General features: G+C 39.9%; 1 protein-coding gene across 1 annotated transcript in view; it reads left to right on the top strand.

Moving 5' to 3' along the window:
• The window catches only part of LOC116757526 (doublecortin domain-containing protein 1-like), a 42,144-nt gene that overhangs the window by 4,818 nt on the left and 17,946 nt on the right, over positions 1-19,380 (top strand). The window contains exons 3-8 of the mRNA XM_032639287.1: positions 1,220-1,319; positions 4,140-4,275; positions 6,048-6,201; positions 9,608-9,766; positions 10,897-11,097; positions 16,649-16,742. Of these exons, the coding sequence (XP_032495178.1) occupies positions 1,220-1,319; positions 4,140-4,275; positions 6,048-6,201; positions 9,608-9,766; positions 10,897-11,097; positions 16,649-16,742 (844 nt within the window). The remainder of the gene's footprint in view (positions 1-1,219; positions 1,320-4,139; positions 4,276-6,047; positions 6,202-9,607; positions 9,767-10,896; positions 11,098-16,648; positions 16,743-19,380) is intronic.

Genomic DNA, 19,380 nt, shown 5'->3' with positions numbered 1-19,380 from the left:
TACAGACAGTACATTCTAATATAAAACAGCATTCTTTAGGACACGACCCATCACTCTGTTTAGCTCTACTTCCTCTTCCCCAGAATTCCACCTCTTTACCTCTACCCTGAACTGACTATATAGATTCCAGCCTCTCCACCTCCAGCCCATCTTGCACATTTCTGACAGTTAACTTTCTAAAAAGCAGATCTGCCAACACCATACCGCTACTATAATTCCTTCAATGACTTCCTGATACTTAACGAGTTAAAGGCCACGTTCATTAGTCTGGCATCCTAAGTGCTTTCAGTTGGTTTCCGTCTTTTTTACCAGCTTCATCTGGCTCTACCTCTTGTCCACAAACTCAGCTCCAGCCATATAAAACTTCTCTAAGTCCTGACCCTACTTGGTGAACTCTGGTTTATTCATCAAGGCCCACCCCGAATGTTACTTCCTTACCTGAGGCTTCCCTGGAAGAATTCATTGTTTTTCCCCTGTGTCCTCACGTCCCTGGCCAGGTGCCTGTGACAGCACCCACTAGTTCATATCACACTTCAGTTGCTGACTAGTCTCTCCCCGCTACTAGAGAAGGAGCCCTTCAGGAAACAAGGAAACTGTATCGTTCATCTCAATATCCACAGGGCTGGCCCAGAGCTTGTTTGAGGGGAAAAAAATCACTGTTTAATGTTTAACCTGGCAAAAATTTCCTATTTGAAAGGGAGTTAAAGAGCTATATATAGGGATCACTTCTGGTGGAGAGAGATGAGGAACTGCTGGGTGATGGATGTAACTTTGGAGAGAGTAGAACTTCAACAGCAAAAGCTGAGGAAGGTGTTTAATGTAGAAGGGAGAACAAGAGAAAAGGCACACAAATAGGAAAGTAGGGGCATACTGAGGAGTGAAAAATAAATAATAATGTGGGTTTTTTTTTTATTTGTTGATCATGCTTGGTACTGTGCTAAGCATGTTTCATAATCAACCCTTTATCTTCACAGCAACCTTGAAAGGTAAGAAATTTAGGCTTAGAGAGCTTAAATAATTTGCCCAGTCTTACAACTTGGAGAGGGAGAATGAGACGCAAAAGGGGGCTGCTGGTTTCCAGAGCCAAGCTCTTGACTATCCCACAGTCCTGCTGAGCTAGTTGTTGTTAATGATCCAGGCCCATGATTTCTTTTATTTCCTCTCTTCTCTGCTGGAAACTTTGCATGTGCAAGGTCAATTTTTGTGTCTCTTATTACAGGTGCACTGAAATTTTAAATTTACCTTCTGCAGCTCGGAGATTGTTCAGTGAAAAGGGGAAGGAGATCTTTGCCCTAAAAGACCTTCAAAGAGATGAACTGGTAAAGACATGAGCGTGAAACTGGAAATATTAATATATTGATACTACTAAAAGGAAAGTGTTTTTAAATATAAGACTTCAAGCACCATTTTTTTCCTGTTATTTTTTCTCAGAATTATCCTAATTCAGCAACCATCAGAAAGTAATAAGAATAGCTGATTGTTGAGCGCTTACTATGTGTCAGGCATGATTTTCAGGGCTGTATGTAATAGAACTCATTTAATGCTCATCACAACCTCTGTTATAAATGAGGGCAGAAACTGGAGAGGACCACATTATTAACCACTTGTGGTTTCTGCCCTATTCTTTTTTTTTTTGCGGTACACGGGCCTCTCACCGTTGTGGCCTCTCCCGTTTTAGAGCACAGGCTCCGGACGCGCAGGCTCAGCGGCCGTGGCTCACAGGCTCAGCCGCTCCGCGGCACGTGGGATCCTCCCGGACCGGGGCACGAACCCATGACCCCTGCATTGGCAGGCGGACTCTCAACCACTGCGCCACCAGGGAAGCCCCTTAACTCTTTCTTTTTTTTTTTTTTTTTTTGCCCTACTCTTTTAAGGGGGTAGATTCTGTATTCTTTTCAAGGCCTTCAAAATGTAGTTATTTAATGATTTTTTACTAAATGATTATTTTACCTTTTCAGAAAAAAATAATCATATCTAGTTTTTCACACACTCTATTTGGGAGGCTGGAGAAGGCTGAGAAGTGGAAGGACTTTAACTGCCCAGCCTTTCCCCCAACTTATGGAATTTACGGTATCAGCTTGAGAAGAAAACCTGCCTTGATTGATGCCTGAAATTCTTTGAACAGAGAACCAAGCTTGTACCAAATTATCAGAACTTGACTCAGACTCTGAATGTAAAGACCCCTTGAAAGTCTTAAACCCAAGTACCAGTGACTAATAGCAGAGGCAGCATGGCAGAGTGGAGACCCTCTGTTCTTGGAGTCTGGTAGACAGTGTTGTTGTTTTTCTAAAATTTATTTTTATTTATTTATTTTTATTTTTGGCTGCATTGGGTCTTTGTTGCTGCACTTGGGCTTTCTCTAGTTGTGGCGAGTGGGGGCTACTCTTCATTAGGGTGCGCGGGCTTCTTATTGCAGTGGCTTCACTTGTTGCGAAGCATGGGCTCCAGGCGCGCGGGCTTCAGTAGTTGTGGCTCACGGGCTCAGTAGTTGTGGCTTGTGGGCTCTAGAGCACAGGCTCAGTAGTTGTGACCCACGGGCTTAGTTGCTCCATGGCATGTGGACTGTTCCCGGACCAGGGCTTGAACCTGTGTCCCGTGCATTGGCAGGTGGATTCTTAACCACTGCACCACCAGGGAAGCTCTAGACGGTGTTTTGAATTCTAATTCTATCACTGCCAAGTTTTCTGTTTGTTTGATTTTAATATTTTTGTTTTTCCTGCTGTGCTTATTCACTGTGTTATTTTAGAAAGAATTTAAGGTAGATGCATTAAAACATATGACACAAAAAGGTAAATTTAACTTAAAGATAAGTCAATGAGGTCACCAGGGCTAAGCGAGTATGTGTGAAAGGAGGATGAGATGGACCCAGGAGTGATTGTTATACGGACCAACATATTTGCTAGAAATGAATCTGTCAACTGTTCTGAGCCACCAACATGAGGATTGAAACATGAACAGTTATGTGATTAAGTATGTCCATGAGAGAAAAAGAACCCTATTGATCAGAAAGAAGATATTTTTGAGAAAGTTTTCCCTGGGTCCACATACAAAGTATGTATGTAATGATCAGTCAGTGGCTCAAAAAAAAGGCAACATTGAGTGTCTTTTTCTTTTTACCGAGTCTTTCTCAATATATTACTCTAATTTTTCCTCACGTCAAAGAAATATGTATTTATTTAAGGACATTTAGGAAGTACCTATAAGCAAAATCAAGAAGAAAAAGTATCATCCATAATTTCAGCATCTAGAAATATCCACATTAACATTTTGCTACATATACTGCAAGTTCATTTATACCAGTGGTTGTGAGAGTTTTCTGTAAAGTGTCAGATAGTTAATATTTACAGACCATATGGTATCTATTGAAACATCAGCTCTGCCACTGTAGCACGAAAACTTTCACAGATAACATGCAAATGAGTGGGCATAGCTGTATTCCAATAAAACTTTATTTACAAGAACTGGCAATCGGCGAGATTTGATCCTCAGCCATAGTTTACGAACCCCCAATTTTTTTTCAGTGTTTAACTTTTAATTTTTAAATTTTTTAACATCTTTATTGGAGTATAATTGCTTTACAATGTTGTGTTAGTTTCTGCTGTATAAAAAAGTGAATCAGCTATATGTATACATATATCCCCGTATCCCCTCCCTCTTGCATCTCCCTCCCACCCTCCCTATCCCACCCCTCTAGCTGGTCACAAAGCACCAAGCTGATCTCCCCATGCGATGCAGCTGCTTCCCACTAGCTATTTCACATTTAAACCCCTGATTTATACCCACTTACCTTTCCCCCATCCCTCCCTTCCTTCTTTCCTTCCTTCTTTCCTTTCTTTAAAAAATTATTTTTTCTACAACTTTTTATTTTGAAATAATTAAAGATTCATAGGAAGTTGCAAAGATAGTATGGAGAAGTCTTTTTTCAGTACAAAACCCTGTAGATCCATCAAACTTGTTGCTTTTATCAATAGTTTGTGCCTTTTATCACTGAGTATTATTCCTTTTTATCACTGAGTATGGTGCCATAGTTTGTTTAACCATTCACCTATTGTAGGGTGTTTTGATTGTTTCCAGTTTGGGCTATAATAATGCTGCTGTGAGCAATTGTATCTGGGATTAGAGACTCATTTCTTTGGTAGGTGTATGTTTCATGTGGAGAACATTGGATCAATCCTGATCTGTCCATTGCTCAGCAGAAGAAACAAATCTTCCTGAGGAACTTAGCATCAGATATTTCTAAAATTCAAACTTTCTGCAGTACACGTAAGACAGAGGGTAAGCATTGGAATTATTTACTTTATATATGTACAGCCAAAAAAAAAAAAACTTGATGATATTGCTTTTTAAAAAAAAAATCCAACTTTGTTTAAACAGGTCATATTTCACCCCTGCATCTTGGTGTTTAGCTTTAGACTAATTTTTATATTTAACAGAGTTGCATATCTTAATTCACACTGTACTTTGGATGTGCAGAGAAAACATACTTTCTTTATTTTGTCTTTAACAAATTGGGCCTTCTTTGTGAGCCCCAGCTTCCCCCATCAAGGAAAACTTTAAATGTACAGTCGGGTTTAAACTTGTCCCATCCATTAATTTAAATAGTCCCTTTTGGGAAGGCTTTCAGGTTTCTCAGTTTCCAGACTCTCACTTTAGTTCTTCTCTAGGATGGAAGGAAAGAACTCGGGGTGCCGATCCTCTTGCTTTCTGGGCCCTGCTGGCTGAAGTCCATGGCTGGGTGACAGTGTTCCATTCTTTTGGCCCAGATAATGCTTTGGGTGGGTGGTACTTCTTGCCTGCCTCAGCCTCCCCTCTGCTCCCTCTGGCCCTCTGCAGCCTGGCTGTGGTTGGGTAGCCATCTCTACAAATCCTTGCTACAGAACCTCTTGACCCCTGCTTGGCAGCCACTTCTGGAAAGCTCCCCTGCATGGCTCTTAGTAAATCCTGGGTCATGGCTGCACTTCCCGGAAACCAGATCCAGGTTCATGTGGCTATGCCACAGATTGGAGTGGTGAGGACAGCTCAAGAGGTAACGCATCACCATGTCCTGAACAATGTCCTCAGTGTTTCCTTGTCTAGCTAAGATTCCTGCAGCAAAGCCTGTAGGCAGAATCATGACACCTAGTGCTGGTTTTCTGCCACAGATCCCCTCAGGCCCAGAAATGGTAGGTTTCCTCCAGGTCAACACTGAGATAAGCTAAATGGGAGGTAAAAACTTTTGGAAAAGGGGCTTCCCTGGTGGCGCAGTGGTTGAGAGTCCGCCTGCCGATGCAGGGGACACGGGTTCGTGCCCCGGTCCGGGAGATCCCACATGCCGCGGAGCGGCTGGGCCCGTGAGCCATGGCCGCTGAGCCTGCGCATCCGGAGCCTGTGCTCCACAATGGGAGAGGCCACAGCAGTGAGAGGCCCACGTACCGCAAAAAAAAAAAAAACTTTTGGAAAAGACCCTAACTCATGACAGTGTCATCTGACTTACATGGCCATTGTCTTGTGCCTGAATGTCAAAACTGTATTTGTACTTTTGCTTTCCTTTTGTAACAATTCTCATTCCTCATGGTCTACCACCTTCCCTTAAGGCTACCCCAGGATCAGGACAAAGGTCCTACATATAGAAGAGAAAAATCATTAATATAATTTAAAACATTATCTTATTGCATATCTTGAACACTGTACATTAAGCTTTGCATGTGTCTTTTAAGGCATTGGGAACTTTCATTGAGGAGTTTGGATCCCAGAGAATGACCTAGAGGCATACATCTAAATAATGGAACCCATTTGAATAGTTAGAATTTATAACTAACTTATTTTTGGAAAGACCTATTTTTTAGCACTTTTGACTGAGAATGTCTTGAGAGGAATTTACAAAAATTAAATTAAGTGAAATCCAATTTATTAGTTTAAAGAGCAACTATCAATTATACTTAGAATGTATTCTCTTAGACCAAATAGCTGGAAATTTTCTGCATTTTTATTTTAACACGTGTTTTCAAAATCCTAGTGCTCTGAGGCCATAACTAATACGTCCATGCAATTTGTGCATTTCTCCTCAGCTCTTGTTTTAGAAGTCCAAAGTGACATTGTGTTGGGAGCCAAGCTTGCTGTGCGGAAACCAATTTTTGGAGAAGAGAAGCAAATTATAGAACCAGAGGAAAAGCAAGTGCAAAAAAATGCTTTAACATCGGGAAATGCTTCCAGTGAAATTCTGTAAGTAATCAGTGTGGCCAGAAAAGTTACCTGGTTCCTATTTGAACTCAGCTCATTAGCTCAGTAACACCACAGAGCCCATGCAGGGAACCCACGCCAAGTTTATGAAACTAATGGAAGTTGAAGAGCTAGTATTTAATTAGTTTCCTGGCAAAAGGATAGAGCTGGAGCTTCAGTGTTCAACAAGCACAATGATCTACTTTCAGTAATTTTGATATGATGTTGCTATTTTTAAAAGACTGGAATCTTAGAACTGGAGACATTTATTTGAGGAATTCATCATGTTTTTGTTTCCATAAACATGGGCTTCAGGAACAATTATGCTTCTTCCTTAATGTAGGTTCAAGTTGAATGCATGTTAATATAAGCTATCATCCTGGATTGCTGAGATCGCTTTCTGATTGGTTGCTATCTCCATAATCTCCTCCTGCCAATTCACCTTGAAGTTTCATCTATGGACAATCTTTCTAAAACACCATCCTCTTTATACAGTTCTTCAATGGCTACCTATTGCAGACAGAAGACAATGTTTAGTCTGGAATCCCAAGCCCTCCTGACCCTGGTCCAGGCCTGTCATTAACCCTCATTTGTACCCCCATGCCCACCTCCACTCCACACTTTTTCTTTGTGCCACATGAACTCCAAGCTCCAGCTCGGCAGCTACAAGCTGTCTCTGGGCTGTGGCCTACTCCACTGATGCACTGCTGCAGGCCTCTCACCACATATTCATTTCTCTCCAGCTGACTTGCCCCTGTCCTCGGTCTGTGGAAGGATTCTTTATCATTGAAATCAATCATGACAATGACTGTACTAGCAATGTACTTATCAGTTCCCTCCCCTCTACTCCACCAACCACCACCAATTTGGGAATTCCTTGAGGGCAAAAACTCTATCACACGTGTTGTGTGAAGACCAGGATAACTGACTTTTGTCATCATTTACAGAATAAATGAAGGAATCATTGAATTCGTTTCCAAATTATAAAACCAAAAATAGCAAGTCAATTACCATTGCAATAACTGAAATTTAGTTTGTATACAAATTAATTTTCATTAATCATTGGTATACAAGCTGTTTTAAACAACTGTTTCTATCCTTAATTACAAGAATATTAACTTTTATGTTAGGAATCAAACTTCCTCATTTTGATGGGTAGTTCATCTGGTCCTACATCCTGACACTAACAAAGGCACCAGAAAGCCTTTTTCAGAGAGAGTGATTTTACCTATATTGTATCTTCCTCAATTGTTAGAGAATTGGCCACAAACTTTTCTAACATTCCCTTTTGTTCTTCTTCTAAAGAATATATCTAGCCTCTGAGTTATTATACTGCACTTGGAAAAAAATAAATAGAAAGTAAAAACAAAAAGAAAGAGCATCTTTGGGAGCCAAGATTCTTGTTCTGATTCATAGATTTCATCAAGGCCTGAAATCTTTGAGCTAAAAGTCTTTGAGTCCACTCAAAACATAATGCAGGAGCATGGTGACTTAATAATACTGCACTTCATATTTGAAAGTTGCTAAGAGAGCAGATCTTAAAAGTCTTCATTACAAGAAAACAATTTTTGGAACTACCTGCGGGGATAGATGTTAACCAGACATATTGTGGGGATCATTTTGCAATATATACAAATATCAAATCATTATGCTATATACCCAAAGCTAATATAGTGTTATATGTCAATTATACCTCAATTTAAAAAAAAAACATAATGCAGGAATCTCCTGCACATTCTAGGCAAGCTCGTTTGATCCAGCCTCTTCTTGAATACTCCTAGGAACAGGGAGATCACTATTTCACAAAGCGGCCCATTTTAATGTTGAAATAATAATTCAGAATACCTCTATCCTTCTATAACTCCATGGGTAAAGTAGACCCTACCCCACCTCACCCAGTTTCCATCACAATTTCCTGTTTTATTCCACTTGTGATATCCATTGTTTGTTTATTCATTTACTTATCTACTATCTCTCTTCTTCCCACTAGAATGTAAGCTCCGTGAATCCTGAGAACTTAACTGTTTTGTTCACCACTATTATCCCCAATACTTAGAACTCTGTGCCTACAATATAGTAGATGTTTAAGAAATATTAGTTAAAGGAATGAATGATTAAATAATGACTAGTTATATGAATGAATGAATGGACATGAATCAATAAAGCAAGATGTATTTTTAAATGGCTGTTCTAAAGTTAACTTGACTGTCCTTCATTTTCTTGGGAGCCGAGGAGTATATAGATATCCCAAGTTAGAAAATCTCATCTGGATTTGGAGGAAGAATCTTGTTATGTCTAAGAATGACTTTTTTTTTTTTTGTCTGTTTCTCTCAAAGAAATTGAGTTGGTAGGAAAGCTGTGCTTTTTATTTTCAACACAAGATGGCACTGTTGTTTCTTTAACTGTTAATGAGCTTTTTGTCTTCAGAAGCTGCTTGTGCTGCAGCTCTGAATAAGGCTGTTGTTACCCACCAATTTCACATCTACATGTAATACTTCTGTTACATTTGAAAAGTGTATGGTCTGCTCTGCTAACGCAGGAATTGTCCCTGGAGATTTGGGTAATTCGATATTGCTTGCAGTTACATCGAATTACCGCAAGCACCTTGGTGACCACAGCCTCCCCCAGAGAAATTTACACATATGCACATTTAGAGTGCTGAAGTATGCTTGCTGCTTTGCCTGTATATTTAGCCTGCCTTCAGCAGAGCAGTCCTCATATTGTGTCATGATCCCACGGAAGCAAGTGTACCCTAAACAGTGCCTGGGGATTTGATATATTCAGATCTGCATGGTGGTTATGTTTCCATTCGCGATTTCATCTTAATAAGAGGCCACAAGGCTGACTCAGTTATTCAAACTATGACTATTTACTCTAAGTGTTTTTGTGTATTATTCTCTATCAAAACCTGGCACGTTTGTGCTGGTGCTATTTGAGTCTCTCTAGATTTTTCTATTGAGAGGAAAAGTTATTAAGATTCCTTAACATTGTCTAATGAGTAAATTTTATGAAACCTAGTGATCTAGGCTGTCTGTTCCAGACAGAATTATGACACATTTATGGAGTAGGCAAGAGTCTCATTACACGTTTGTTATGAATTTCCAAAACTACTGAGTAGTCTTAATCTTATTTTTGAAATATAATACATGACCCCATTTTTTTCCTGAGTAAATATAACAAAGATGAATGCTGTTTATTGTGTGATTGAGGATTCATTTGCAGCTTTATATTAAAAGATCTAAATTGTGTATTAGTAGGATGTGAATTTGCAGTGTTAGGCACCATTATGGAAATATGACTTCCAGATCCACCAGCATCATTCAGGATATTATCAGACTACACCTCAGAGAAAATTCTGTGAGTATAAATCAGATTTCTTAGACTTCTGTTTCCTTCTGAACCTTGATAGAGATTCACATGCAAGAGCCCATCTCCGAATGAAGGCTTGTCACACACTTCTCAGGTATGCCTGGCAGGAAACTTCTCATAACTTTGATGAAGATGACAGTCTTCCACAGAAAATGGAAGAAGAGCTCTTTGAAAATGTGGAACCAGAGAAGAAATACAGGTAAAAAGTTGCAAGGGATTCCTGTTAGAGATTTCTACCTGGTCTTAGATTCACTCACTTTAGGGCAAAAATATTACTGAAGATTTACATTACTGTTAGTTGCTCTTTACATCAACACACACATTTTTGTGTTTCTTGTGTTTTTGACTGAAGTATTTACAAGTACTGGTGGCAAGTACCTTCTCGCTTTAGCTGTGTAATGTAATTTCTCATTCACTGGTGTCTTTTCTATTAGAAGGTAAGCTCATCCATCTTTGCCTCCTGAGAACTTAGGACAGAGCCTGTATATTAGTTGAATGAATGTGTAAATGAACTTATGAATAAGCATGTAAAATGCCTTGTTGTTTTTAAGAAATTAGTAAAATGCAATTTCTTCCTTTTTAACTTTATTTTTTCTCTGGTCAATGTCCAATGAAATGACAGGAATCTATAGTACTTGGTATTATTCCATAATCTTTATACATTTACTTAATGTTATAGCAGTTTACATGAATTAAACAGTTTTAGCACTTCAACACTTAGCGTTAGTCCATGCACATAGTAGAGACTTAATAGACATTTACAAATTAGTTGCCAATGCATTGTGATTTTTAATAAGGTTTAGTAAGTCTGCTTAATGCCTTAAGAGATACTTAAGTATGAGATTCCTTTGAATTAACTTATCAGTGTATCATTATTTTGGTTTATGATATTTTATGAGTTGTTAGGGAAGATTCAAAAACTTGGAGAATGGGATTCTGTTTGCCAGGGATTCTGTAGATAGAGGATAGAAATGATCATGATTTGAACAGAACTCCTTTATTTCTCTCTGTTCTGATTCATTGCCCTGTTCCTACTCCTACCTCTTTTTCCCTTTAAATTATCTCAAGTGGATTTTTTCTTTGCTGATGAACTTCTCATGTTCTTTTGGATAAATATTTATTTCTAATGTAAAATAAACTCAGAATTCTACTTTTTACATCAGCTTGACAGTGCAAAGCAAATAACGTTGCTGCTGTCCTGATGATAATGCTTCCGCATCATAAGTGAATTTGGTTCATGGCGGGTCTCTTGCCAACAGAACTTGCTATCTCCAGCACATCAGTGCACAGGACATTTTTCTGCCACTAATGGGATTTTCTTTATCTCAGCCATTCTCCAAAACAGAGTAAACTGCAGAAGGTGTGCCACCAGCAGTTTGAATACAGAGATGGGCAAATTATAAGCTATGCTTCTCCTCAGCTAGTCTTGGGGGTGCAAGGCCCCAGCCTGCGTTCAGGCATGGAGGTTGTTTTGGTGAAGAAAAAAGCAGATGATAGTCATCAACACTGGAGGTACAAGGAAGACAGCAGGTAAACCCATTATATTTGGGCCTCAATATATCAAAGGGTGAATAGGAGCCTAAGGGATCCAGCATGGTCCCCACAGACCAGGCAGGGGTATATTTGAGGACTTTGGATTTTCTATTTAATGTGGCCAATAATATTTTAACCTACTCAAGGAAGAGAAAGATTGTGAAGTCAAATGTAAGTGCTCAGTAGTCTACACACAACTCATCCACTACAGCTTCAGGTAAGAAACGTGAAGTCTAGCCTACTAGGTTCATAGTTGGGTTTTTTTTGTTTTTTTTTTTTAAAGAAGATGTTGGGGGTAGGAGTTTATTAATTAATTAATTAATTTTTTCTGTGTTGGGTCTTCATTTCTGTGCGAGGGCTTTCTCTAGTTGTGGCAAGCGGGGGCCACTCTTCATCGCGGTGCACGGGCCTCTCACTATCGTGGCCTCTCTTGTTGCGGAGCACAGGCTCCAGACGCGCAGGCTCAGTAGTGGCTCACGGGCCTAGTTGCTCCGCAGCATGCGGGATCCTCCCAGACCAGGGCTTGAACCCGTGTCCCCTGCATTAGCAGGCAGATTCTCAACCACTGCGCCACCAAGGAAGCCCCAGGTTCATAGTTTTAATGGGCCATTGAGGTCAAGAGAGAGCTAGACTCTCATCTAACTTATTTGTGTGATTTGAAAACATCATAAAATCAAGTAAGAATTCTAAAAAGTCCCATTTTAAAAAATTTGCAGTACTTTTCATTAACACAGTCTTCTGCGCCGCCCCACATGCATGCCTTCCCTCTCTCCCCTACTTCCATCATATAACCAACTGATGTGGCTTCCACTCACACAGTGAAATCGAATTGAATTCTTACCCTAATCAGATAAATCAACCCAGTGCGATGGCTGGCCCTTGTTTGGATCTAGCTTGAAGCCCACCACTGTCAAAAAGGTTAATTCTGAGACAATCAGAAGAAATTTAAAATAGTCTGGGTACCAGATGATATGAAGGAAGTCTTGTTAATTTTGTTGCGTGTCATAATGGTTTAATGGCTATGTTTAAAAACAGTCCTAATCACTTGGATGTATATTGTAGTATTTACAGATAAAATTAAGAGGGATCTCAGCTTTGTTTTAAAATATTCGAGCAAAGCAAAAAATTTTTTAATGGGGACGGGGGAGGGGATGAAACAGGCATGGCAGAATGTTGATAACTGTTGTGTCTGTGGCGGTTTCTTATACATTTCTCTCTGGTTTTGTGCATGCTTGAAATTTCTTTAACAAGAGAAATGACAGCTCCTTGGTTTTAGATGGTTTGCTTCAAAGTCTACTATTAGTGTTATATGGTGGGGCTCCAGGGCCCTCTTCAGTCTCTTGAAATACTACAGAAATGTGTTTGTGTATCTGTGTAATACTTTTTTTTTTTCTTTTTCTGGGAAAGAGCTGTGAAGGTGTGTGATGCAAAAGGCTTAGGGGATCGCTGCTTTGAGAGAGACTGTAAAATCTTCAGCAGACGGCAGCAGAGGGCCCAGCATGGACAGGAAAGGAGCTAGCCTTCCTCTGCTCACTGTCTGAGATTCAGAGCTGCCAGCAAGGAACACATGCAGCCTTGTTTCAGAGACAGCTGAAAAGCCAACCTGTAGACAGACCTGGCGAATGTGTTCTTTTGCCCCATTTATCCTAGCTAAGCTGACTTTGCGACAGGGGAGCTCAGAAGCAGGCTTTTGGCCCTGCGAATGGTTTGCTTTGTGGAACCAGAATTCATTCCTTTAGCTGCAGAAGATTATCGAGGGCAGTGTTTTAGGTGCCGGTGTTTTAGCAAAGAACAAAACATAAAAATTCCTGCCCACGAAGCTAGTGCTACCCCATCTCTACATTTCTGGAATTTAGAGCTACATCTTACTGCCTTGGCTTTCTGTATTATAGTAGAGGTCCCACTTGAGCCTAAGTTGGAATTCGAGTATGCTGAAGGGCTATAGGGTGGACACGGCATGGGGAATGAGAGGAGTGACCCAAGGCACTAGACAACCACACTTGATAAGTTTAACTAAGGAACACTTGGTCATCAGAAGAGAGAGCAAGTTCTGAGTACTGCTCAGTGTCTGTACTGCTTTTGGTTTTCACCCTAAGTGCTGTGGGGAAATGAGGAGAACAGGAAGGCTGTTTAAGTAAAAACAAAGGGAAGCTCGCCTAAAACTCTAGGCACTCCCTTACTGCTTTGGAAAATCTAACCACATGTAACACCAAAGAGGATGGTCTCTTCCAATTTCCTTCCACTTTCCAGAGCGCTCTGCAATGTTGTCGTATTGAGGCCTTCCCATGTCAAGCCGTAGAAGAGAGGGACAGTTGGAGGGAGATGGTGGTATTGACTGATCGCTGGCTGGAAACTGTAGGGTCCAGAGAGAAGAGGTGGAGCCGTGAGGGGGAGGGGCAGTGGGACAGGGTTCGCTCCTGAACACATGGGTCACCATTTAGGGACTCCCACAGACACTTGGGCAGGAGAGGTTTTGCAGAAGTCTTGATGATTAGATGTGGGCATTATTCAGAGGAACTTATGTCCCATGGCAGAAATGTCTGTATAGTGACAGTAATTCTGAGCTTTCTTCTACATTTTCCCTTGACATTTTTCTTCTTCGTGTAACTGGGTTTTGAAACCCATTTGTTCTGATAAGCTGGTGAGGCCTGGAGAAACTTGGGTTACACTACGTAGCAGAAACCTGTAGAAAATTCCATTTATGTGAACCATAGTCTTTTGATCTTCCATATTTTTCCCAGGCAGTAAATTAGCATTTATTGAGGGAACTTCCCAATCAGAATTTGTGTCAATAGAGCAGAAGCCCGGTAGCTCACTGCCAGCATGACGGGAGGTGCCAAGTGCTATCACTGTGCCTAGAATTTTCTACCATTAGTCCTTTCATTCAGTCCTTTGGGTCTTGAATTACTTTTTCATTTTGGCCTTCTATTTAAAATAGAGAATAACTAGAAAATCTGATATCTTAAGCAATTATAAGCAAAACCTCGTAAGGGAAAGTTTGACTATGAGAACAAGGCCTAGCTGGGAGAGCACATGGTCTAGGAGAGTAGTATAAGTAAGTAGTAAAAGAGCAAGGGGGCACTGGCGGGCAGTAGGAGCTTACCAAAGACACACTTACTTGGTTTCTAGTCACACAGAAAAATGGTCCAGGTCAACTTTTGAGATAAACTGGTATCTTTCTCCTATTTTCAACCGTGGCACAATCTGAATTAATCATTTGGTCTCAAAAGGGAAATATGAAAAAAGTGCTCAGGGGAAAAAATCCCCTTCAACAAGTTTCAAAATTTTAAAAGGGAAAATACAGTGTCATGGAATTCAGAGCTGAAAGAGATTTTGAAATTTTTCTAGTCTTAGTCACCTGACTCTAAAGCTAGGTAAACTGAGGCTCAAGAGGATGAAGTGATTTGTATGCACTTGCACTGTGGGTTAGTAGAAGAGGCTGTGCTGTCATGCTGGGATATTTCTGGGACACAGTTCTCACACTGCCGTTTGGCACGTAGTGGGCTTTATGTAGAAGTCTAAAAGCTCAGGCTTCCTGCAGAATGGAAGCACTCCTGTGATGGGCAAGTGACAATTGACAGTCCAAAAAGGAAAAGAAAAGTCAACACTGTCATGGCTGAGCATGGCACTGAAGCATGGGAGAAGTTGCTACATCTATTCTAGGCAGCAAAAACAGAGAAAGCTAGGCAACTAATCTAGGCACCTCAGTAAGTTGTTGCAGGAAATATACAATCATTCATTCATCTGACAACTACTGAGTGCCAGTAAAAATGCAAGATGCAAACTATGCCACATGCTGAGGCTACAGAGATGAACAATATTGAATACCAGCTCTCGTGCTATGCACAGACTTGATAAATGCTAAAAAGGTATTTGATAAAATTGAATACCCACTTTGGATTTAAACTGACACTTCGTTAACTAACACTAGAAGGAAGAAACACATTGTAAGATTAATAGTGATTGTCTTAGGAATATAAACGATGTTTCAAATTCTGTTTTAATTTTTACTATATTTTCTAGTATTTTGTAAATGCTTTACAATGAGGATATTTTGTTTTATGTTCAGAGATTTAAATTAGATATCTAGAATTTTTTGTCTTGAAAGGAAAAATACGTTACTCTTATCACAGATCTCCCCCACCCCCGCTTTCTCCCCTTTCCTCCACTCCCACATCATTAAATTTTATATTCAGGACTAGTTATATTTTCCACAGCAGGATTGCCACTGCTGCTCTGTAATGTAACTATGTTGACAGACATAAAGAACTGGCTTTTTCTATGCAGACAATATCCTTGAATGTTTGGTCTATTCTTGCTTTTAAGTGATGTACGGGAAAGAACTTGAGGGTTTTAGCTCTGTACTTTGCTTTCTTTCTTTTCAGTCAAGGAGGTTTTATTTTAGTTCCAATATAAGATAACTTAAAAATATTCAATATATATCTTGGACTTTTAGGGAATACTCATTTAGAAAAGAAGAATTTGAGGGAAAGCTATAAAAAAAATCACAACAATCGATAATAGTAGCTTATACTAAGTGCCATGAGCCAGACAATATTCAACGCATTTTTTATGCATTAGCTCATTATATTCTCAGGACGAAAGTCCTGTGCGGTATGCACCATTATCCTGTTTTACAGATGAGGAAACTGAGGCTGAGAGTTGTTAAGCAGGTCTTGAGATATACTCAAGATTTAAACTCAGGCATTGTGGCTCCAGAATCCATGCCCCTAATCACTCTGCCACGTTGCCTCTCACAACAGCAAAACAGGTGAGGAGAGTGTCTGGGTACAATCTGGAGACAGAAAACAGGCTGTCATTTAAACAAGGGATGTTTAACATAAAGAATTATTAAGCTATGCTAAACGAGTAACTATCAGATTTTTTAAATAAAAACCTCTATATGGTATTCTAGGGCTGAGGGGGTTGAGGACAAACTTGGGATTGGGTCCCTTCCCTAAGGCTGGAGTTCAGAGCTCATTGGAAGAAGTATGGGTGCTGTCCACTGGATGGCGGGGAAATGTGTTGGTTTGCATGGCCAGATCTGTTGTGTGGTTGCTGGGCAAGCAGGAAGTAACCCTCTGGAACTTACGTGGGTGTGCAGCTATTGCTGGGCATGTGGAGATGCAAAGGTATGGGGTTGCTGGTACAGCAGAAGGTCTGGAGCACGTAGTGTCCATGTTGGGAGGGCCATAAGCGGTTGATCACCAGGCCAGGCCTGGGATGTGAGGGTATTAAAGGACCACGTGCATTCTGGGCACATGGCTGGGACAGAGCATCCCTGGACACCCTCACTTCCCAAACACTGACCCCAGGCAGCAGCCAGAAAGAACAGGAGCGCCCCCTTTCTCCTTCAGTGTTCTTCCAGCACTCTGCACTGAGGAACTTCAACATCGTGCTTATGGTGGGGGAGAAATGCCCAAAGGATTTCACATCCATTAGCACAGAGTATGTATGGAGACAAGAGGCAACACGCAGATGAGGGGCACAGAGGGAGCTCTAAGTTGGTCATGCTGCTTTGTAATGGGCCTAATCCTGTTTTCCCAAGGACCTTTCACCTGGTGAGTAACCCAGACCTGGTGCTGGCAGTGTCTATGACCAAGGCTGGAGATGAAGTCTGTGGCTATCCGGTTATTGCTCAGGTAAGATATGTAGAGGCTAAAGAGTAATTATAGCCCTTTATTTAGTTAAATTTAAGGAAAGCTCCATGCTTCCTTGTTGTGGAGAAAGAAAATGGCTGTCATAGAAACCTATCTTGAATGCCATTGTTAAAATATTTACAATAGTCTGCCTAGATTTCAAATTGAACATGTTCCTGTAGCTCTGAATTTAGTTTAATCCAACAGATGGTGATTGTGGGCTTGCTGCATGTCAGGAGCTATGCTAGTTACTTAAATCAAATCCAATGGCAAGTGTGAGAAATTACCCCAATAGCATTCATAGCGTCTCAGTGGTGGGTGCAGTCAGGTGAATGGCTGTTAGATGCGTGCATTTTAAGTTCAGTAATTTGGAGACATAAGCAAGTCCCCTCTCACCTGGCAACGGGTGGGAAAGACCGTGGTCAGGCGTCTTTCTGGAGGGTGTGAGCTCTTCAATGCTAATTCTACTGAGACTCATTTGAAATATACTTTCAACATACTTTTGCAAATGCTTATAGCAGCCAAACAATTTTTGGAGACTCCAGAGAAGGCTGGCTTCATTTGAATTTTGGGTAAAGACCTATGGGGTTGTTTTTTTCTTTCCCACTTTTGTCTGTTATCCTCACTTACCAAAGGCACTCCTAGATGGGTATATATTTTTCCTTGTTAGGAGGAGAAAAAGTTTAGGAGTGTCCCTGCTCTGCATTTACTTTCTGTATCCTCCACAGTATTTGTCATCTTTGTGTTGAACAGAATATACTGTCTCCGAATAACATTTGTCTTATTCCATATTTTAATAACAATGAGGCAACTTGCTTTGCAGGTCCTGAATCCAAAATTGGGATATAGCAATCTGGACAAATACTAAAGCTTAATTAAGCCTTCTATCCTGATGATAAATATGGACTAAAATTTTATTCTAGGAGACACAGTATATATAACATCAAATTTTTCCCTGTCAGGTGCCTCTTTGGCATGGACCACAGTGAGATAAAACCTTATGCAGACACAAATTTTGTACCTTAATCTGTTACATAAAATTATAGATATGGATCTTTTCCCCTAAGGTTCCCATTTTATAAGAAATGAGTTTGATTCCAAAGTTATTTGTATTACCTTTCAAGAGTTTTTTCTTTGCTTGGTGTTTTGTTTTTATTTCTTGAAGCAATCAGTTTGTGAGAACATATTAAAGTTCATGTAAAATAATAAAAATGAGACATGTTAAGTTAATGTTACTAAACCCCCTCCCTGTTCCTTGAAATATAATCTTTGTTTTCCATACCTCTGAGGGATGCTCTGTGGTTTGACTTATTAAATCAATTCCTGAGATCATTTATTTTCCTCTTCACTATCAATCTCTCCCTGGTAAAGTAGGTGTTATTCATTATAAAGTTCCTTGAGGTGTCATGATATGTTTAGTTGGAACTAATCTAGTGGTTTAAGTTCCTTGAAGTTGAAACTACTCATTTTTTTAACTTATGCTCAAACCAAGTTTTATAATTACAATAAAGATGCTGTTTCTAATACATAAAATGGAGTGTACTCACATTTTTGAAAAAAACCTTGATAACCAGTGAAATGTAAATTGAAATATCAACAAGGTACTATTTTTCATTCATTAAATTCATGATGCTTTGGCAAGAATGTGAGGAAAAGAGGCAATTTCGTATAATATTGGTGGAAGGGTAAACTAAAATAACCTTTCTAGAAAGCATTTGTTATGATAAAGCTTTATATTATACATCATAATTTTTTTAATGATCCTGTTCCGTTTTTTTTTTTTTTTTACTTTATTTATTTTTTTATACAGCAGGTCCTTATTAGTCATCAATTTTATCCACATCAGTGTATACATGTCAACCCCAATTGCCCAATTCACCACACCACCACCACCACCACCCCACAGCTTTCCCCCCTTGGTGTCCATACATTTGTTCTCTACATCTGTGTCTCAATTTCTGCCCTGCAAACCAGTTAATCTGTACCATTTTTCTAGGTTCCACATATATGCATTAATATACAATATTTGTTTTTCTCTTTCTGACTTACTTCACTCTGTATGACAGTCACTAGATCCATCAACGTCTCAACAAATGACCAAATTTTGTTCCTTTTTATGGCTGAGTAATATTCCATTGTATATATGTACCACATCAGCTTTATCCATTAGTCTGTCGATGGGCATCTAGGTTGCTTCCATGACCTGGCTATTGTAAATAGTGCTGCAATGAACATTGGGGTGCATGTGTCTTTTTCAATTATGGTTTTCTCTGGGTATATGCCCAGTAGTGGGATTGCTGGATCATACGGTAATTCTATTTTTAGTCATTTAAGGAACCTCCATACTGTTCTCCATAGTGGCTGTATCAATTTACATTCCCACCAACAGTGCAAGAGGGTTCCCTTTTCTCCACACCCTCTCCAGCATTTGTTGTTTGTAGATTTTCTCATGATGCCCATTCTAACTGGTGTGAGGTGATGCCTCATTGTAGTTTTGATTTGCATTTCTCTAATAATTAGGGATGTTGAGCAGCTTTGCATGTGCTTCTTGGCCATCTGTGTGTCTTCTTTGGAGAAATGTCTATTTAGGTCTTCTGCCCATTTTTGGACTGGGTTGTTTTTTTTCTCCCAATCTGAGGGT

Source organism: Phocoena sinus, chromosome 8, assembly GCF_008692025.1.
Source record: "Phocoena sinus isolate mPhoSin1 chromosome 8, mPhoSin1.pri, whole genome shotgun sequence".
Lineage (NCBI taxonomy): Eukaryota > Metazoa > Chordata > Mammalia > Artiodactyla > Phocoenidae > Phocoena > Phocoena sinus.
Note: the sequence above shows the minus strand (reverse complement) of the source record. Positions and strands in the feature narration are given on the sequence as shown.